Source organism: Lampetra planeri, chromosome 78 (assembly GCF_965212315.1).
Source record: "Lampetra planeri chromosome 78, kcLamPlan1.2.h2, whole genome shotgun sequence".
Classification (NCBI taxonomy): domain Eukaryota; kingdom Metazoa; phylum Chordata; class Hyperoartia; order Petromyzontiformes; family Petromyzontidae; genus Lampetra; species Lampetra planeri.
Genome location: NC_136183.1, coordinates 2,714,024 through 2,733,303, shown reverse-complemented (window position 1 = coordinate 2,733,303; position 19,280 = coordinate 2,714,024). Strand labels below are relative to the sequence as shown.

At 49.1% G+C, this 19,280-nt stretch overlaps 1 protein-coding gene across 2 annotated transcripts; it reads right to left on the bottom strand.

The window, feature by feature from the left end:
* Nucleotides 1-2,169: 2,169 nt before the first annotated feature.
* On the bottom strand, nucleotides 2,170-17,291 carry LOC144738157 (uncharacterized). Of its 2 annotated transcripts, XM_078621127.1 has the most exons (4): nucleotides 17,233-17,291; nucleotides 15,296-15,483; nucleotides 13,581-14,061; nucleotides 2,170-4,798 (listed from the first exon to the last, which is right to left on the bottom strand). In XM_078621127.1, the coding sequence occupies exon 4, from the start codon at nucleotides 4,713-4,715 to the stop codon at nucleotides 3,363-3,365; it is 1,353 nt and encodes a 450-aa protein (XP_078477253.1). In that variant the 5' UTR covers nucleotides 4,716-4,798; nucleotides 13,581-14,061; nucleotides 15,296-15,483; nucleotides 17,233-17,291; the 3' UTR covers nucleotides 2,170-3,362. The 2 variants fall into 2 exon arrangements, with proteins under 2 accessions (XP_078477253.1, XP_078477252.1); XM_078621126.1 differs by lacking the exon at nucleotides 13,581-14,061.
* Nucleotides 17,292-19,280: the final 1,989 nt, after the last annotated feature.

Sequence of the window (19,280 nt, the reverse complement as noted above, 5' to 3'; positions counted from 1 at the left end):
TAGCGGGGTTCATCACACAATCCCCTCCCCCAACAAGCAGGGGTGTAATTGAATAAATTATGTTAATAAGTCGAGCCCATGTGGGGTGATTGTGCTTGGCTGCGAAACCGGTTGCAATGAACTCGCGACGGTTTTCGTGAATAAATTATGTTAATGAACCGCCAGTGACTGGGCGTAGCTTTTCCCAAAAAAGGATTTTTACTGGAACAGAAATCGACAGTAACCAACTAGACGTGACGTCACGCTCAAAAGCGCGGTCGAGGGGGGGTTGGGGGTTGAATACCTTGGTGACATGACGTCACTAGCGGGGTACAGCTATCCCTGACGCCTCACGCCGACAGGTTAATGAGTGGTGACGTCAGAGAGCGAGGTCAGGGTTAGAGTTTAAGTTTATTTAGATTACATTTCTATTGTTGCCTCTCTTGGGTGTGTGAGCTCAACAACAACGTGAACATTATTGTGTGTACACTGTGTGCGGCATCACAATATCATCCCTGGGGCCCGGCCCAGGGGTTGTGTTGGCGAACAAGCACCTTGTGACCGGGTGACCCACGTATCGCCGTCTGGCCCAGCCTGAAATGGCTACGTGGCACCCTCCAGTGCGCCCGCCATCTGCAGAACGACGGGTGAGGGGCGGGTGTGATGCCAGTATGGCAGGGAGAGGGATGGTCTCAGATGGACTTGATCTTGGTGATGGACACTCACAGCTCTGAATGCAGCAAAAGTCCAGGCAGCTTCCACAGTGTTACACAGTCTAATAAAAGAATTCTGCTCGACACATGAACCAGGTATGGGAACTTATCCGCCACTTGTAGAACTGCTTGACTATTAATGGAGAGTTGAGCAAGTGCAGTGTTGTATGACATGGATTCCTAAGCAGGTGATTTATTTTTGTGGAACATATGCAAGGCCCCATTTCATGATGGAATTATCCAGGCATCAGAACAAGATTCCCTAACTCCATCTCATTGAGTAGCCATTACCAGATCAGCATATGCAACAGGGCTGACCAGCAGGGAATGATCCCTTAACTATAACCAGTCATCGATAAGCGTATTATTGTAACCGCAACGAATGCAATTTATTTATACGGCCATTGTGAGCTTCTCAAACTACATAATTATTGAAGATGCTATTTAATGTAATGCATTGGGCCAAAGTGAATTTCTGTCACAAACCGAGTTGAACAGGAAATGGCTCTAACTCCTGGTCACGCACCTTTCGATGGGCCTGCCCAAAATCATAAAAATCCTCAACGAATGTGAGCAGAGGCAGAGACATCGAAATCAAGGAACCTAAAGCACCAAGCCTCTTTATGGTACCATAGGCCTTAATTACATCAAGAAAGCAGAGATCTATTTTCTAGTAAAACACCCATACTCCTCTGCTGTACTCGATCGACAGAAAATACAGCCGCCCCTTGAATATCGGAGGTTACGTTCTTTGAAAGTGCCACGCGACAGATAAAAACGCGATATTAAATACTTAAGCCTTACCCAAGTAATGGCGTTAGGTAAATGTCAACTAAAATTTAGATTACAATTGAAATATGTACTGTATTCTAAATAAACGAAAAACTAAACAATTGAAACCGTGTCTCATGCTTTTGGTTACAGGTCTACCCAACACGTAAGGTCACACATGCTGTCTGCTTCTACTCGACATTGTCCGAATAGTCCTCCCAAACCTCTACATCCACAAATGGCTGTGATTTGTCTCGGGCTCCATTAGTGACTTGGAAGTCAAACCCTGGAGCCTTCACAGGTCACCTTCACGAATGGTGACATTTCCCAGCTGCCATCTTTATTGGGTCCTTGCATCACAAACGATGGGCTAATGGAACTTCAAATTTCACACGTCAATCTCAGACCCTGCTCCTTGTAGACCTCCTTACGCGTGTTTCAGTTTCAAAACAATTCAAAAGGCCTTCCAAGTATACTTTAAGTGGTTTTAAATGTGTTCCCTGGCAGTTGTGAAGATTTGATTACTGTGTAAATGCATTCCAAGACAGTGCAGTCGTTAGATTCCGTGGAGGCGAGTTCTGCTCTTGGCAACATCACAAGCCAGAGAGGGGGAGGCCCTGACGGAACCCACTCTTTAATTTGAGGTGACGTCTTCAGAGGGAGCTTCTACATATTTAAGTAAACATGTGGAAAACAAGTTGGGATATCAATGGACACATATATAAAGTTTTATTTAAATGAAAGTAAAAAATGAATAAAACCTAGGCTAGAATACAAATCTGTAACAAAAATCCACGATGGCATCAAATGTGCTCTTTAAAGTACCTCCTTGCGAAAAAACAGATCGGCAGACATCTTTCATTCAACGTTCTCTACACGAAACAAAGGAATGTCTTACACAAACTATACATACCATGGACTTCTATGAATGCATGTGTTCAGTACAAGCCACCTGTGGACTGGTTTTGGTGTACAATGTCTCAACAACAGTCGGGCTTTGCTTCAACTGATGTTCATCAGCAAGGTCCATTTCAAGTCTCAGTTCGACAAAATTTATATACGTAGTACAAAATGATAATTAGTGTTGTTGAGAATGTATCTCCTATACGTAACTTTTAAGTGGTATACCTTAACTGATGAATGATCCGACTAGGCTCCCGATTTCAAAGACAATGAGTTGCCCCAGATTCAGATGTGGCCTGATTCACAAACATACCCTTTGACCCATACCACCAAAACAGATACTTTGTCCGGACATTACATATTCCATGTTTGACATTAATACACAAAATGTTGCATGTACGTACAGAATCAGACAGGTATTCTTTCAATTATGATTCAAAAGAATCAAGAGGCACATTGGCAACATTTTATTACTATAATGAAATGTACTGCATCACGTTGCAACGTATTTACAAGTTAATCTGACGAGATTAGGCCTATATGTGCCGCACTCTCATAAAGGGAAGCCAAGTAGTAGTACATTCTCTATTTGTTGCAGAGGTTCAAGGTTCAAATCCGACTGGTATATCAATCATCGCCCCCGACTTACAAACTCATATCCACATGCAAGCCAGTGAACGGTCACCTTGTGGCAAACAGGGGCAGATGCCCATTATGGGCACCCTTCGAGTGTCTAAGATGAGATATGTTAGAAAACACATGAGTCGCTCCCGGATTCGAGAACGACCCAACCTACAGATCCACAAAAACTGGCCACTCTTACACTGCAGTTTGAACCTAGAAATTGAGTGTTCAACTTCACATTATATTCATTAGAAAGGCCTGTGACAGAGGTGCATCCATTAGAGCTTAATTGTCTCAAGCTTGCACATCTACCTGGTCTCCATTTGACTTTGTATTGTCTAAGAAGTCCACCCACACCTTCACATCCACAAACTACTGGGAGTTGCCTCGCTCTGCCTCACAGTCAGAATTTAGTTCCTGCTTCACACTGCCTCCATCTATGTGAAGGTCCGATTTTGGAGTTGAATCATCTTCAAATTTAACCTTCACTTCTACGCTCTTCACTGTTACTTCTTCACATTTCACCTTCGCCTCTTCATATTTCACCTTGATACCTTTCAAAGTGTCCAGGCTAGGGTTGTCTTCTGGTTCTTGTTTCATGAACAATGGGGTCATTGCAGCACTTTGACTTTCACAAGCTGATTTCAGATTACACTTCTTGTGGATTTTCTGATGCGTGTGTGTTCTCTGGTGTTTTTTAAGATTTGATGACTTTGCAAACACCTTCCCACACAGAGTGCACTTGAAAGGTTTCTCTCCTGTGTGTGTTCTCTGGTGTGATTTAAGAATTGATGACTTTGCAAACGCCTTCTCACACACAGTGCACTTGAAAGGTTTCTCTCCTGTGTGTGTTCTCTGGTGTGATTTAAGAATTGATGACTTTGCAAACGCCTTCCCACACACACTGCACTTAAAAGGTTTCTCTCCTGTGTGTGTTCTTTGGTGGGTCTGAAGATATGACGACCATGAAAATGCCTTCTCACACACAGTGCACTTAAAGGGTTTCTCTCCTGTGTGTGTTCTCTGGTGTCTTTGAAGATGTGATGACTGTGCAAACGCCTTCTCACACACAGTGCACTTGAAAGGTTTCTTTCCTGTGTGTGTTCTCTGGTGTCTTTGAAGATGTGGTGACCATGCAAACGCCTTCTCACACACAGTGCACTTGAAAGGTTTCTTTCCTGTGTGTGTTCTCTGGTGTTGTTTAAAAGTAGATGAATCAAAAAATGCCTTCCCACACACACTGCACTTGAAGGGCTTATCTCCTGTGTGTGTTCTCAGGTGGGTTTGAAGATTTGATGACTTTGCAAACGCCTTCCCACACAGAGTGCACTTAAAAGGTTTCTCTCCTGTGTGTGTTGTCTGGTGGATCTTAAGATTTGATGACATTGCAAACGCCTTCCCACACAGAGTGCACTTAAAAGGTTTCTCTCCTGTGTGTGTTCTCTGGTGTGATTTAAGAATGGATGACCGTGCAAACACCTTTTTACACACACTGCACTTAAAAGGTTTCTCTCCTGTGTGTGTTCTCTGGTGGGTCTTAAGATTTGATGACTTTGCAAACGCCTTCCCACACAGAGTGCACTTAAAAGGTTTATCTCCTGTGTGTGTTCTGTGGTGTTGTTTAAGAGTAGATGAATCTGAAAATGCCTTCCCACACACACAGCACTCTAAGGGTTTCTCTCCTGTGTGTGTTCTCAGGTGCTGTGTCAAGTTTCCAGTTTGCATGCTGGTCGCATTGTTTCCTTCTTGTACTGAACTGCGCTGAGTGCCTTTGCTCCATCAGGCCAATTCTGCAGAAAGAGCGTCAGCTGCAAACAGAAAAGCATGTCCACACCATCTATGTGAGTATTGAGGCACAGAGGAATGCATATATACACAGTCACACATGACTTACACATCTATACATATTCATATTTTCATGATATAGTGAAAGAGATTCCCCAATTCATCACACGGGCTGTTAAGGCGCACAATGCGAGGGCAAATGGTCATAAATATGCCTGGACACCCTAGTGTCTTCAAAATTAATGTTTACCAAAAACTCCAAGCACACAATTTTGGTTGTCTAGCTACGACAGGAATATTTATTTAAGAAAAATTAGCTAACATAGCAAAGGCTGTTGAAAAGAATACTATTTGTATTATGCAGAAATGTATAAATGAATGTTCATTTGCAACTTAGAGGTGTGAAGCCAGGCTCAGATGAGCTTGAATGCGAGGATGAACAGATCTAACTTAAGCTGCATATGTGCAGTGATAATTTCCTGACTGTTTCCATTCTTATAAAATTTTGTTCTGTACCTGTTGAATTCCATGATGAAATGGGGCCTTGCATATGTTCTAGAAAAAGATCACCTCCCTGGGAAAATCTTGACTTAAAACTTTCGTGACAGCAGGAATTCATATTCTTTGGTTATTTCGGTAAAGTCACGTAGATAGAAAATAATAATACAAATAAAGTGAATAGAAAAAAAAAACGACTAATGTAGACTGTAGCCTGGTTCTTAACCTCGGTGAGCGTACTGGCAGTCTATAATGTCAACTGTAGCCTGGTTTTTAACCTCGGCGCGTGTATTGGCAGTCTATAATGTAGACTATTGCCTCTTTTTTTGACGAGACCTTTGCAATGGACTAGACCTTGGCGATGAACACTCACAGCTTTGTGTAATAACAGCCATAGAGGGTTCACGTGGGGATTGGCTTGCCGGTCCCGCTTTGTAGCCAATAAGGGGTGAGCCAGGGAGCATGGCCTCGGCGTGATCACGGCATGTTAGCAGGGGTGATTGGCCTGGACAATCGGGGCCTCAGCTAATGGGAAGCCGGATCAGAGGCGTGGATTGACAGGGAACCATCGGGAACGGTTAACGCTGTCTACGGAGGATTGGCTGGGGGGTACCACGTGACGAAGGGATTAAGAGAGAGAGGGAGAGAGAAGTCGGGAGCAGACTTGGGAACGAGAAGAGCAGGAGTCACGCGCGTACGGGGCTCTGGGTGCCACGTGCGCGGTGGGGACTTGGCGGGAAGTCTGCCCGCTTTCCGTTGTCTGTCAGAAACGGGGAGTGTGTGAAGTGTAACTGTGGAAGTTGAAAATAAAAAGGACCGATTCCGGAAGCCGTCTCAAGAAGGTTTATTACATTGGTGTCAGAAGTTCTTCTGCGACTGTTTGGACGATCGTCAAGATGACCAAGCACCTCAGAAAAAAGAACCTGCCCGAGCCTCCAACGGAGGAAGAGGCCGAGACGGACGAAGATGAGCTGTAGGGGGCTACAGCCCCTATGCCGCCTGCTGATACTGCTCTTCTCGACGCCTCTCAGCGTCGACTGGGAGAAGATGCGACCACCGCAGGAACGAAAGACGGATGGCGGCTGATGGTGGAGCAGATCGAGTCGTTACGCGCCATTCTGCTGAGTCTGGTGACCGCGGTAGCGTCCTCACCAGCCGTGGGTCGCCAGATTGCGGATCAGCTGGACGCCGCGGGAAGGGGTCCTACAAAAGAATCGGAGTCCACAATTGCTCCTGCCACGCGGGAAGAAGCCGACGTTTTGGGCGGGGCGGCTGCGCTGGAGCCGTCGGCCGCCATTTTGGGCGCGCCTGCCGCCACGCGGCCGCCGGACGCCATTTTGCCTGCGACGGGTGGAGCGCGGGAACCGCAGTCGGAGACGCCCGCGGCACGCGCTTGCCACCGCAGACATCGCCTTCCACAGATTAAAGAATTTCTCGCCGGGGGGAGTGCTTTTACGTGGCGCTTCGAGTCAGCCTTTAGATCTGTGCATTGGACGGAGGAGGAGGCGCTGGGAGCGCTACCTACACTGCTTGATGATGTTTCTCTGGGGGTCTTCCGCTCCATCCCGGCGTCCAAGAAGAAGACACTGCGAGATGCATTCGCAGAGATGGCGGTATTTTACGACCCACCGACGTCAGCCACCAGAAAATGTATGTCGCATCGCCGAGGATCGGAGGAGTCGCCTTTGGCTTATCGGGGGGCGTTGATGGCGCTGGCCATGGCTGCCTATCCCGACGCGACGGCCGATCATTTGGATCCTCTCATCCTTTCCCGTATGCTGGAGTTGTCTCAGGAGCTCAACATTTCTCTACCAGTGTGCGGCCACGAACCGCTTACATCGCGATGGGTGGCGCGCTGCCTGGACGCTAAGTTTAACATCAAGCGCTGGGACCAGATGGCGGCGTGGACGGGGAAACCCGAAATCGACGGGCCGCCCTTGGGGTGGTCTCCACGACGGGTCGTGCACTGCTCCGACGACTCTGGCGACGACGACGTGCTGGCTGCTGCTGTTCCGCATGGGATTCCGGGACGGCGGCTGCGCGACCAGCGTGGTGACTACGCAGGCCGTCCACGTGCGGGGGCCGGGTCATCCGACCGCCGGCCGACGACGGCCGCGTGTTTCAAGTGCGGCAGACGAGGCCATTTCGCCCGCGACTGCCGCTGCCGACCTCTGCTGTCGCCTCTTCCGCCAAGGGGACCTCCATCTCCTCCACCTGCTGCGGAACTGCAACAACCTCGGGCGAGTCGGCACAAATCGGACACCCGGCAGGTCGTGTCACATCATTCATCCACTCGCACTCATTCTTACACTCCTAAGGATAATTTTACTTCTCCTGCACCATTTACACGCTCTGCTACACAGTGGAAGAAATTGGCTCGCAGGGTTGTGGCTGCGGCGTCAGGCTCGTCGACGGTACGGGGTACCATCGACGGCGTTGACGTCCGTATTTTGGTGGACACTGGCGCATCTGCCACCATCATTTCAGATGTTATTTTTCATTTGTTGTCCATTCCTACGTCGCGGATACGCAGGGTTAATGATGCGTGTGTAGCCGCAAATGGGGGTAGCATGGGTATCTGTGGTCAGGTAGATGTGAGCATCGCTATCGGAAATATTACCGCCGCAGGACCTGTGTTGATCTCTCGCTCGCTAGCTGTCCCATGCTTGCTTAGTACTGATTTCCTGCGCCGGATGCCGCTGAAAATACGGGTCGACCAGGATTGTTTGGAAATGCCGGGGGGTCGTAGGATGTCGTTCCTGCCTTCCCTGCTGGCCAGTGCGCCTACAGGTAACGCAGTTACTGCCGTAGTCGCTGCTACGGTGGAGGTTCCGTCGGGAGCGCAAATGCTCATTCCGCTGCGTTACCGAAAACCCCTTCAAATTGAAAGGGATGCGAAGGGCGTGCTATTATCCCCATGAAATTCGGTAGCTAAATCTTTTTCCTTGGCGGCGGCACAAACGATCGTGCGACCAGGTCAGGCACCTTTCATACAGGTGTTGAATGGGGGACCTGACCGCGTTGTTGTTCCGGAGGGATCGGTGCTGGCTCACGCCACTACCGATTTCGCCTCTTGTGACGAAACGCCGCGCGCCCGGATGCCCGCTGGTGGGCCTCCACACGATTGTTCGCAAGAACGCTGGATCGCAGATTTATGCGGGGAAAATTCTTCTTTGTCGAATGAGCAAAGGAATGCTCTGCGTTCATTATTGCTACGGTACGCGGATGTTTTCAGCAGAAATGATTTGGACCTCGGCCGCACGTCGCTTTTGTCACACCATATTGACACCGGTGCGACACCTCCCATCTGTATGCACCCTCATCGCATGAGCCCAGCGGAAAGGGAACACGTGCGCGGAGCAGTAGATGAATTGCTGGCGGCGGATATTATTTCGCCGTCCAACAGCCCTTGGGGCGCGCCCGTCGTTCTGGTTAAGAAAAAAGATGGTGGTACAAGATTTTGTGTTGATTTCCGCCGGTTGAACAAAATTTCGGTGGCGGACGCGTACCCTTTACCGAGGATGGATGACTCATTGGATGCTTTATCGGGTTCTAAATTCTTTTCCACCCTTGATCTGTCATCGGGCTTTTGGCAGCTTCCCCTCGATGATGAGTCAAAAGCCAAAACGGCATTCCGCACGCCGCAAGGTCTCTTTGAATTCAATCGGTTGCCTATGGGCTTGAATGCGGCTCCGGCGACGTTTCAACGGCTCATGGAATTGGTGTTGGCTGGACTACAGTGGGAAACGTGCCTCATATATTTAGACAATATCATTGTTTTCAGCCGCACGTTCGAGGAACACCTCCAACGCCTGGAGACGGTTTTCCAAAGAATGCGGGCGGCTGACCTCAAGTTTAAGCCTAGAAAATGTCACCTTTTGCAACACTCCGTCCGTTACTTGGGTCATATTGTCAGCTCAGACGGCATGTCCACTGACCCTCTGAAAACCAAATGTGTTCGAGAGTGGCCCACACCCACTTCTGTGGGTGATGTTCGGCGGTTTATTGGATTCGCTTCCTATTATCGCCGCTTCGTTAAGAATTTTGCGACGTTGGCGAAACCATTACACGTTCTAACGGGCAAAAATCAAAGGTTTAAATGGGGAGCGGAGGAAGAAAGTTCTTTTAGATCACTTCGGGAACACCTCGCCACGGCGCCTACGCTAGATTACCCAGACTTCTCACAGCCGTTCATCCTTGATACGGATGCTAGTGATATCGGCATTGGGGCCGTTTTGTCGCAACGTAAGGACGGGGTTGAGCGAGTGGTGGCGTACGGCAGCAGGGTTCTGTCCCCTGCGGAAACGCGATATTGCGTGACAAGGCGGGAACTTTTGGCGATTGTGCATTTTGTTCGATTGTACCGGCCGTACCTGTATGGAAGGAAATTCCTCGTTCGCACTGATCATGCGGCTTTGCAATACTCCTTGAAATTGGACCAGCCGTCAGGCCAATTGGCTCGGTGGTTGGAATCGTTACAGGAACTTTCCTTCCATATTACATATCGTAAGAGGGCCCCCGTCACGCGAACGCTGACGCGCTCTCAAGGCTGCCACCCGTTCCACCGTGCACTTGCCTGACGGGCACGCACCGCTGCGCGGCACCGCCCACCTCGCCCTGCCCGGTTATGGGGGCGATAGCGAATGAGGACGACCAGAAGGTGTCGGTGGACACCGATGATACCTTACGGCTGCCGCACGCGGTCTGGTTACGTGAGCAGGAGGCTGATACCTCGCTGTCTCCGCTACGGAAATTGATAGGGAAACAAAAAGCTCAATTGGCGGGATGGAAGTGGCAGATGTTCCGAGGCAAGTCGGGACTGTTAATGTGCACCGACGGGTTTTCTGACCGACCACGCTTGGTCGTGCCTACTTCGCTTCGCTACGACCTGCTTCGCGCTCTGCACGCTGATAAGTTGATGCACCTCGGCGTCCAGAAGACTTTGGCCGCGATGCAAAAGGATTTTTTCTGGGCCGGCATGATGGCAGACGTCAATGACTTTGTCTGCTCATGCCATGATTGTGCGAAGAGGAAACCGCCTCAGAACCACTATGTACCGCCATTACGTTCCATTGAGGTGTCCCGCATCAACGAATTAGTTGCTCTGGACATTCTGGGCCCGTTTCCCCCGTCGGCTAGGGGCAATAAATACCTTCTGGTCGGGGTGGAATATTTTTCTCGATGGCCGATGGCCTGGCCTCTACCCGACCAAACGGCTGCGTCCATCACCGACGCTTTCTTGAACGGGTATGTCATGGATAAGGGGGCACCTGAGAGGCTGCTCACAGATCAAGGGCGGAACTTCTCCTCTAAATTGCTTAAGGAGGTTTGTGACGCGCTGGGCACAAAGAAAATTAGCACTTCCCCATACCATCCGCAAACGGATGGTATGGTGGAACGATTCAACCGTATCCTCTCGGCTATGCTTTGTCACACGGTCAGTGAAAACCAAACCGATTGGGACTTGCACATACCAGGCGTCTTAGCGGCATACCGCATGGTTCCACACGCATCCACGGGATACTCACCATTTTTTTTATGTATGGCCGTGAGAATGTTCCACCCATCGATGTGCAACTGTTTAAGCCGAGTAAACAACCGTCCCGCTCCTTGCCTGATCACGTGCGGGACTCGCTTGAACGAGTTACGGAGGCGCGAGAGGCTGCCAGGTGTGCGACGGCCCGTGCCCAGGCAAGGAACGAACGGTATGCGCGTCGATCGCGTACTCGCATGCCTTGGTCAGTGGGAGACCTGGCATGGCTCCACTGCCCCCAGGTGCCGGTGGGCACATCCCCTAAACTGCACAGGCCGTGGCGGGGGCCCGTAACGCTGGTGGATGTTCGGAACTCACAGAGTATCCGCGTTCCGTACGGAAAACGTCGGTGGTATGTTCATTCCTCGCGACTTAAACCCTATGTTGATACGCGTGTCGGTCCCTCATTCCCAGTAGCTGACCTGCTGGGTTCTGCCGGACCGATTACGCCGATTGCCACGCCCGTTGATCCCAAGGGGGACTGTGTTGTGCCTCCTACAAATGAACAGGTTCTGAGGGCTGAGGAAGCCCCCGCTGCCCCCCCTCCAACGGGGACTGCCCTGGATATGACCGAGAACCAACAACCTTCTTCTTCTTCAAGCCTACCACCTCCTGTCGATCTGAAGGCAAAGCGACCATGCGCTGGAAGCGGAGAGGGTCCCGCGTCGCGTACGCGATCGAAATCTCTCCCGTTTCGTTAACGTTCGATCGTCTAGCTGTTTCTTCCCTGTCGTTACCGCGCTGCAGGGGCGCCCTAATGTATGTCGGGTTTTTTCATGGGTGACTGTTTTTAAGTGTTGTTCGGCGCGGGGACGCCGTTTCACCCTTTATTGTTAAATGCACCTTGGTGCCCTAATAAGATGTTTTACGGAATTGGTTGATCACCCTTTTCTCAGCCGAGACGGCTGATTTTTTTCACCGGGGGGGGGGGTGATGTAATAACAGCCATAGAGGGTTGACGTGGGGATTGGCTTGCCGGTCCCGCTTTGTAGCCAATAAGGGGTGAGCCAGGGAGCATGGCCTCGGCGTGATCACGGCATGTTAGCAGGGGTGATTGGCCTGGACAATCGGGGCCTCAGCTAATGGGAAGCCGGATCAGAGGCGTGGTCCCGGATTGACAGGGAACCATCGGGAACGGTCAACGCTGTCTATGGAGGATTGGCTGGGGGGTACCACGTGACGAAGGGATTAAGAGAGAGAGGGAGAGAGAAGTCGGGAGCAGACTTGGGAACGAGAAGAGCAGGAGTCACGCGCGTACTGGGCTCTGGGTGCCACGTGCGCGGTGGGGACTTGGCGGGAAGTCTGCCCGCTTTCCATTGTCTGTCAGCAACGGGGAGTGTGTGAAGTGTAACTGTGGAAGTCGAAAATAAAAAGGACTGATTCCGGAAGCCGTCTCAAGAAGGTTTATTACATTGGTATAGAAAAAAAGTCCAGGCAGCTCCAACATAGTGTTACAGAGCCTAATGAAAGAATGCTGCTAGACTAATTTGAAGTGAGACTTTGGATGCCAAACCAGAGCTGGTCGTGAACACATTAACCAGGTATAGGAGCTCCTCCACCACGTGTAGAACTACCTGATTATTCATGGAGAGCTGAACAGGTGCAGTGTTGTATGACATTAAATTCCCAGGGAGGTGTTCTTTTGGTCTTTCGGTAAAGTCACGTCACTTTACCGAAAGACCCAAAGAATATGAATTCCTGCAGTCACGAAAGCTTTAAGTTAAGATTTTCCCAGGGAGGTGATATATTTTTGTAGAACATATGCAAGGCCCAATTTCGTCATGGAATTCTCCAGGTACAGAACAAGATTCTCCAACTCAAAATCAACGAGTAGCCATGACCAGATCATCAACATGCGTAACATGGTTGACCAGCAGGGGACGATTAGCGTATCATTGTTACTGTATGGAATGCAATTTTTTATAGGGCCATTGTGTGCTTCTCAAAATACATCATTATTTGAAAATGCTACGTAATGTAATGCATGGGGCCAGAGGGAATTTCGGCCACAAGCCAAATTGAACAGGAAAGGGCCCTGACTCCTGGTCACATAGCTTTAGATGGGCCTCACTAAAATCATAAAAATTCTCAACGAATGTGAGCAGAGGCAGAGACATCGAAAACAAAAAAACAATCCAAATCCCCAAGCGTCTTTATGGTACTACAGGCCGTAATTACACCAAGAAAGCAGAGATCTAGTTCCTGCTGAAAATCCATACTCCTGTGCTATAGCTGATGAACAGAAAATACAGCAGCCCCTTGAATAGCGCAGAGGTTACATTCTTGGAAAGTGCCGTGTGAAAGGTAAAATGGCGATATTCAATACTTAAGCCTTACCTAAATAATGGGGTGAGGTTAACGGCAACTAAAATATACATCACATTTTAAATAAGTACTGTACTGTATTCCCAATAAACTAAATTACTGAAATAAATGTGGAGAAACCGTATACAAAACATTCCAAGATGAGTAGAAATGTATATAAATAAAGCAGACTTACTGTTATTTTGAGAACTAATTGCACCAACACTTTGAAACATACACACATCAAAAATTCCATGTGTACTCAAGGGTAAGTTATTGTTTTTCACACAATTTTTAGCTTACCTGTTCACCTTTAACACCTGTAACACCTGCACACTCCAACACCCTGCCGCTGCTATATTTTTTCTCATTTACCACATTATCCTTACATATTATCAGGCCTGCATTTTTGCCACAAAATTCATTCACTTCCGGCTCCTTACTGTCCTCTCTGCACACGCACGGCTCACCTCTAATATACTGCAATATTTCTTCATGGGACCTTTGCCAGTACCAAAATATGAGAATAGGTTTTCCCCGTTTTTCTGACAACAAAACAGGTGTTAAGATGTTAAACCACCAAACTGAAACCTTTTACAAGGAATCATGTGTGCATTAACCACAATACTTGTGGTCAAAATGCAAACAAAAACATACTCTGATAGAAAATGCATTCTTAATTTGAAGCTTTCGTAACTGCAGGAATTCATACCCTTTGGTTCTTTCGAGAAAGTCACATGGGTATAAAATAAAATAAATCACGACGTTTCGTGCGCAACACAAGCGTCCGTCATCAGGTGGGAAAGCATGGTCTGAGGCAGACTGTTTTAAAAGATTTAAAATGGGTGTAGCCCAAGGGTCATAAAGAAGTGGCCGGGGCTAGTGATGTTAATGTAATAAATTACCATGTTAATGTGAAATCGAAGAGTGGTGCAATCCAAATCGGCCTCCCTACAAGACAGAGAAGGAGCGAGACTCTACCTGGGTAAACAACAACTACCACCACGACAACCACGATGTGAACTTCTCACTTCAGATCTCAGTGAGCGCGCACTAAAATAAATCACGCTTGCTAACACAGAGCGCACGCCCGGGATACACTGCCGAGTTCATTGATGACCTCACCACCGCGAAAGTTCAGCAGTATCTGACAAGCACAACGGGGTGGCAGCTAGATGCGAAATGCCCATATCCCCCATCTAACACCCTTGCCGAGCATGCGCACCTGTGTGTGTGAGAGATTTGCTCGCGAGCGTGCGGAATTCCGACGGCTGGGACGGGATAGCACCATTGCAAGTCTTCTTCCAGAGGAGGAGGTGAGGGGGGGGGGGGACGAGGGAGCCTCCGGGACCCCGTGGGACAACCCCAGGATGGGTAGCAGGGATACAGAGATATCGCAAGCAATGCGACCCAAGTACGCGAGGAGGTAACCCAAGTATGTGGGGAGGTGACCCAAGTACACATGAATGTGACCAAGCTGCAGTCTACAGCGGAGATAGTCCAGTCCGAGGTGGGAGGGCTACGCTCCATGGTCGGGGGGCTAACCAGGCGAATATCTCAATAAGAGGCAGAATTCGAACAAATGAGCACTTGGAGGGTAAGGGGGAGTGGGCAAGGGGCGTCTTATGGAACCACCACCCTTTCCCGTGCGTGCTATCTATGTGACCAATGGGGGCATCTCGTGAGAGACAGTCCCCAGATCGCCCACGCGAGAGAAGCACCAAGGTTAACCACCAAGGCCTCCCTAAAGATGGGACCACAGAGGGGTGCAATCGACGTGGTCCCAACACAAATAAACAGTCATGATAATGGTGAGCGAGTGACCCCCACGCAGATGCCGACAACAACACCCCAGAATGCGGCGACTGCGGGTGACTGGCTGTTGGAGCTGGTGCCAGGAATAATGGGGGCCACGTCGCTCGTGGAAGGGCAGGTGAAAAGGCGGCGTACTCAGATTCTGCTGGACACATGGGGCGGTAACATCACTCATGAGTGCAACACATTGCAGCGTGGTCGGGGTTGACGTGAGCCGCCTACAGGCCTCGGATCGTGCGCTGCACACTGCAAGTGAAACTGGGATGGGACTGCTGGGGAGGGTCACCCTTAAGGGTCGCCTCGGACACCAGGTGTGTAACCAGGAGTTATATGTGTCGAGCGTGTTATGCCACGAGTGTATTGCAGGTACCGATCTCCTGGAAAAGTTGGGGCTCAGCGTGCAGCCCCGCCGGCGATGCGCCATCGTGGAGGGCAGCGGATTCCTTTCTTGGGACAAGAGCCGGGTTGCCCTCCCCTCGAGCCCGTGGCCGCTATCCTGGCGTCGGCCGTCACCGTCGGCATTGGTGTTCCACTGGGTTTTCCGTTTTTCTCCCAAACCTAAACTCAAAATATATTTGGTGGTGGTCAAAATCCAATGCAGGACCCTCCTGAAACATAATCTTTAACTGCTAAATAAGAAATTAAATTGGAAAACCCTCAAACACAGTACAATATCTTAATTTTACCAGGTGAGGCCATCTGAGCTGCATAGCTCTTTTTCAGAATCGACCTGGACACAAATGATAGCTCAACTTAGTGGGTTATAATATGGAAATATATTGCAGCAAAATTCTCAAAATGCATGTTTTTAAATGTGGAGAAAAATCAATGCCACTACAGGGAGAAAAAAAAAAAAATGTAAACTGCAATTATAAATGCGTAAGGGTTGGAATCGAACCCACGCACGCAGAGTACGCTCACGGAGTACGCTCACACAAATGAGTACACTCGCTCACTCGGATTATTTTTTCTCCGGGTCCTTCGATTTTCCCCTCCACATTTAGTAACATGCATTTAGATTATTTGGCTGCTACAATCTTCCACGTGAAAAGCCATTTCGTTGAGCTATCATCTATGGCCAGGTGGCTTCTGACAAAAGATCTAACAGCTCTGTGAGCCTTGATTGGTAATATAAAAATAGTTTACACCATTGGAATCTCATTTGCCATTAAAAATATAATTGTTTTTTTTTACCCTTTTATCTGGCAACAAAACTGACACCTTTTTTTACGAGGAGTCATGTTTGCATAGACCACAATACCTTAAGTCATAATGCAAACAAAAAACATAACTCTGATAATGTATGCACTGTCCTTAAAGTAGATTGGTCCACACCCGAGACAGCTTTCCTTAGAGCCTAGTCTCACATGGTGTTGGACCAGATGACGCCAAAAGGCGCACAACTCAAAGACAATGCACCATCAGAGAGAGACTAGGCTCTAAGGAAAACTGTCTCGGGTGTGGACCAACTTCAAGGACAGTGCATACATTATCAGAGTTATGTTTTTTGTTTGCATTATGACTGCAGGTATTGTGGTCTATGCAAACATGACTCCTCGTAAAGAAGATGTCAGTTTTGTTGCCAGATAAAAGGGTAAAAAACCAATTATCATAAAAATAATTGTCCATCGGTCTAAAGGGTGCATCAGCAAAACCAACTCGGCAGAACGCTCCTGAATTAGAGTGCTGAGACTCATTGTGGTCATGTACTCGAGTGTGCACCATGGTGGCTGGGAGATGTTAACTGCCTCTCCTGGAATACAGGAAGTGGTGGGTTCGATCCCGACCCCTTCTGTATATTTGCAGTTTGCGTGTCTCTCTCTCTCCCCGTGGTCGCGTGGATTTTCCTCCGGATCCTCAGGGTTTTCCCCTCCACATTTAGAGTCAACATCACCACGCGTTTAGAGTATTTGACCGACAGACATTTCCACACGTTGATAAGCCACTTTGTTGTGGGAAGGTCGCTTCTGAAAACAAGAGCGGTATAGCAGCTGAAGTGGGCTTGCCCTTGGTAAGATATAAAAAAAAAACTGTAGAAATATTTAAAAGAAACACATTTCCAAGTAGTGAGCCAGATGAAGACAAATTAAACTTGAGCAGATAATTAAAGCAAATACAATCAAGCGAGGGCAGGAGGCAAGGCCCCGCATGGCAAGGCCCCGCGTTGTAATGTTCCAACCTGGACATCGATTCCATACTCGCTGCTACTCAATTGATATCCCTACAAGAGAGAGACGGAGCGAGGCTCTACCTGGGTAAACAACAACAACCACCACGACAACAACCACCACGATGTGAACTTCTCACCTCGGATTTCAGTGAGCGCGCGCACGGTGCAGCAGCTTCCGGATATATCGTGACGTCACGCGGCAGCAGGAGGTGACATGACGTCACTAGCGGAGTTCATTACACATTCCCCTCCCCCAACAAGCAGCGGTATAATTGAATAAGTTAATAAGTCGGCCCCATGTGGAGTGATTGGGCTTGGCTGGTAAACCCGTTGCAATAAACTTGCGACGGTATTCCTGAATAAATTATGTTAATGAACCGCCAGTGACTGGGCGTGGCTTTTCCCAAAAAATGATTTTTACTGGAACCGAAATCGACAGTGACCAACTAGACGTGACGTCACGCTCAAAAGCGCGGTAGAGGGGAGGGTTGGGGGGTTGAATACCTTGGTGACATGACGTCACTAGCGGGGTACAGCTCTCCCTGGCGTCTCACGCCGACAAGTTAATGAGTGGTGACGTCAGAGAGCGAGATCAGGGTTAGAGTTTAAGTTTATTTAGATTACATTTATATTGCTCCCTCTCTTGAACAGAGACCCCTTGGGTGCGTGAGCTCAACAACAACGTGAACATTATTGTGTGTGTACACTGTGTGTGTGTACACTGTGTGTGTACAAACTGTGTGTACAAACTGTGTGTGTACACTGTGTGTGTTTACAAACTGTGTGTGTACACTGTGTACGTGTACACACTGTGTGTGTGTACACTGTGTGTGTGTACAAACTGTGTGTTGGCACAGTCGGGGGTACAGGTGATGCATCGGCCAGTCAGCTGAGTCAGTCGACCCATGGCACCTGAGTCAACCCCGTGCACATAGCCTGGCACAAGCGCCATGGTGACGTCACCGCCACTAAGTGGCGAATGGCGGTTGTTGTTCTTGTTACTGTGTGTGTCCGGCAAAACAACCCCCTACCTCCTCGTGGTGCCGGACGGGCAACGTTATTGTGGACAGTGCTGTGGGGGGAGGGCCAATTCCTATTAGACTTTCCCCTGGGAGCTCTGGACGGGTGCGAGAGCGTGGTACTCCCTCCACCTTCAATAAATTACAACTAAACCACGTCCAAGATATCTAATTAATAAGCTTGTGCCGGAGGCCCCGGGGGGACAGGTGTCTATGACGTCTCCTGCTTAAACCCCATCTGACGGAGCTAGGAGATTGAATCTCTACCTCGAGAAACAACAAAAAACCACTACGGATGGCCACGTGGAATGTGCGAACGCTCACTGCGGAGGAGAGGCTGCCACTCCTCTGTCGGGCACTGGACCGGTACCGCCTGGATCTCTGTGACATTCAGGCGGTCCAGTGGACCGGCTCTGGCTCCAGCCACTATGAGGGTGAACAGTCCTCTGCTCAGGGCAGGAGACTACTAAACAACAGGGAGTGGCTCTTCTTCTGAACAAAAGAATGAAGGCGGTGTGGGAGCGTGGCGGTGAGGTGTGGAAAGCTATGAGCCAGGCTACTTTGGGCTCGCCTTCCCATCAACCGGAGGTGAGGAGTGGTGGTCGTGGTTACTTATGCCCCCACTGAAGACGAACATCTGTGGAGAGATGCAGGCAAGGCCGATGTGTCAGATGCCTTCTATGACCTCCTGTCACAGGTGCTAGCTAAAGTGGCCCCTCGGGATAGAGTCATCTTGTTGGGTGACTTCAATGCCCGAGTTGGTCATGATACTGGCACTTGGTCTGGAGTGATTGGAAGGCTTGGGCCAGATTAGCTCAATAACAACGGCAGGAGGCTGCTAGATTTTTGTGCAGCCCATGGGCTTGTAGTTATCAACACGCTCTTCCGGCATCGGCGCATCCACACAACAACATGGATGCACGCCGGGTCCAAGCAAGAACATCTGCTGGGCTACATAGTGACGGACCAGCGGATGCGAGCCCATGTCCTTGACACCAGGACCTACCGTGGAGCTGATCTGCCCTCTGACCATCGACTTGTCATCTGTAAGATGCGCCTGCCATTCTTCCACTCCGGTGGTGGGTGTACACCCAGGACCCCATTCCAAACTAAGGTGGCCTGACCTCAGTTAGCTAATGAAAGTTGCAAGCGAGAATTTCATCATC

Coding starts and splice junctions, on each gene's coding strand:
- LOC144738157 (XM_078621127.1), bottom strand. CDS start 4,715: ATGCAAACTGGAAACTTGACACAGCACCTGAGAACACACACAGGAGAG.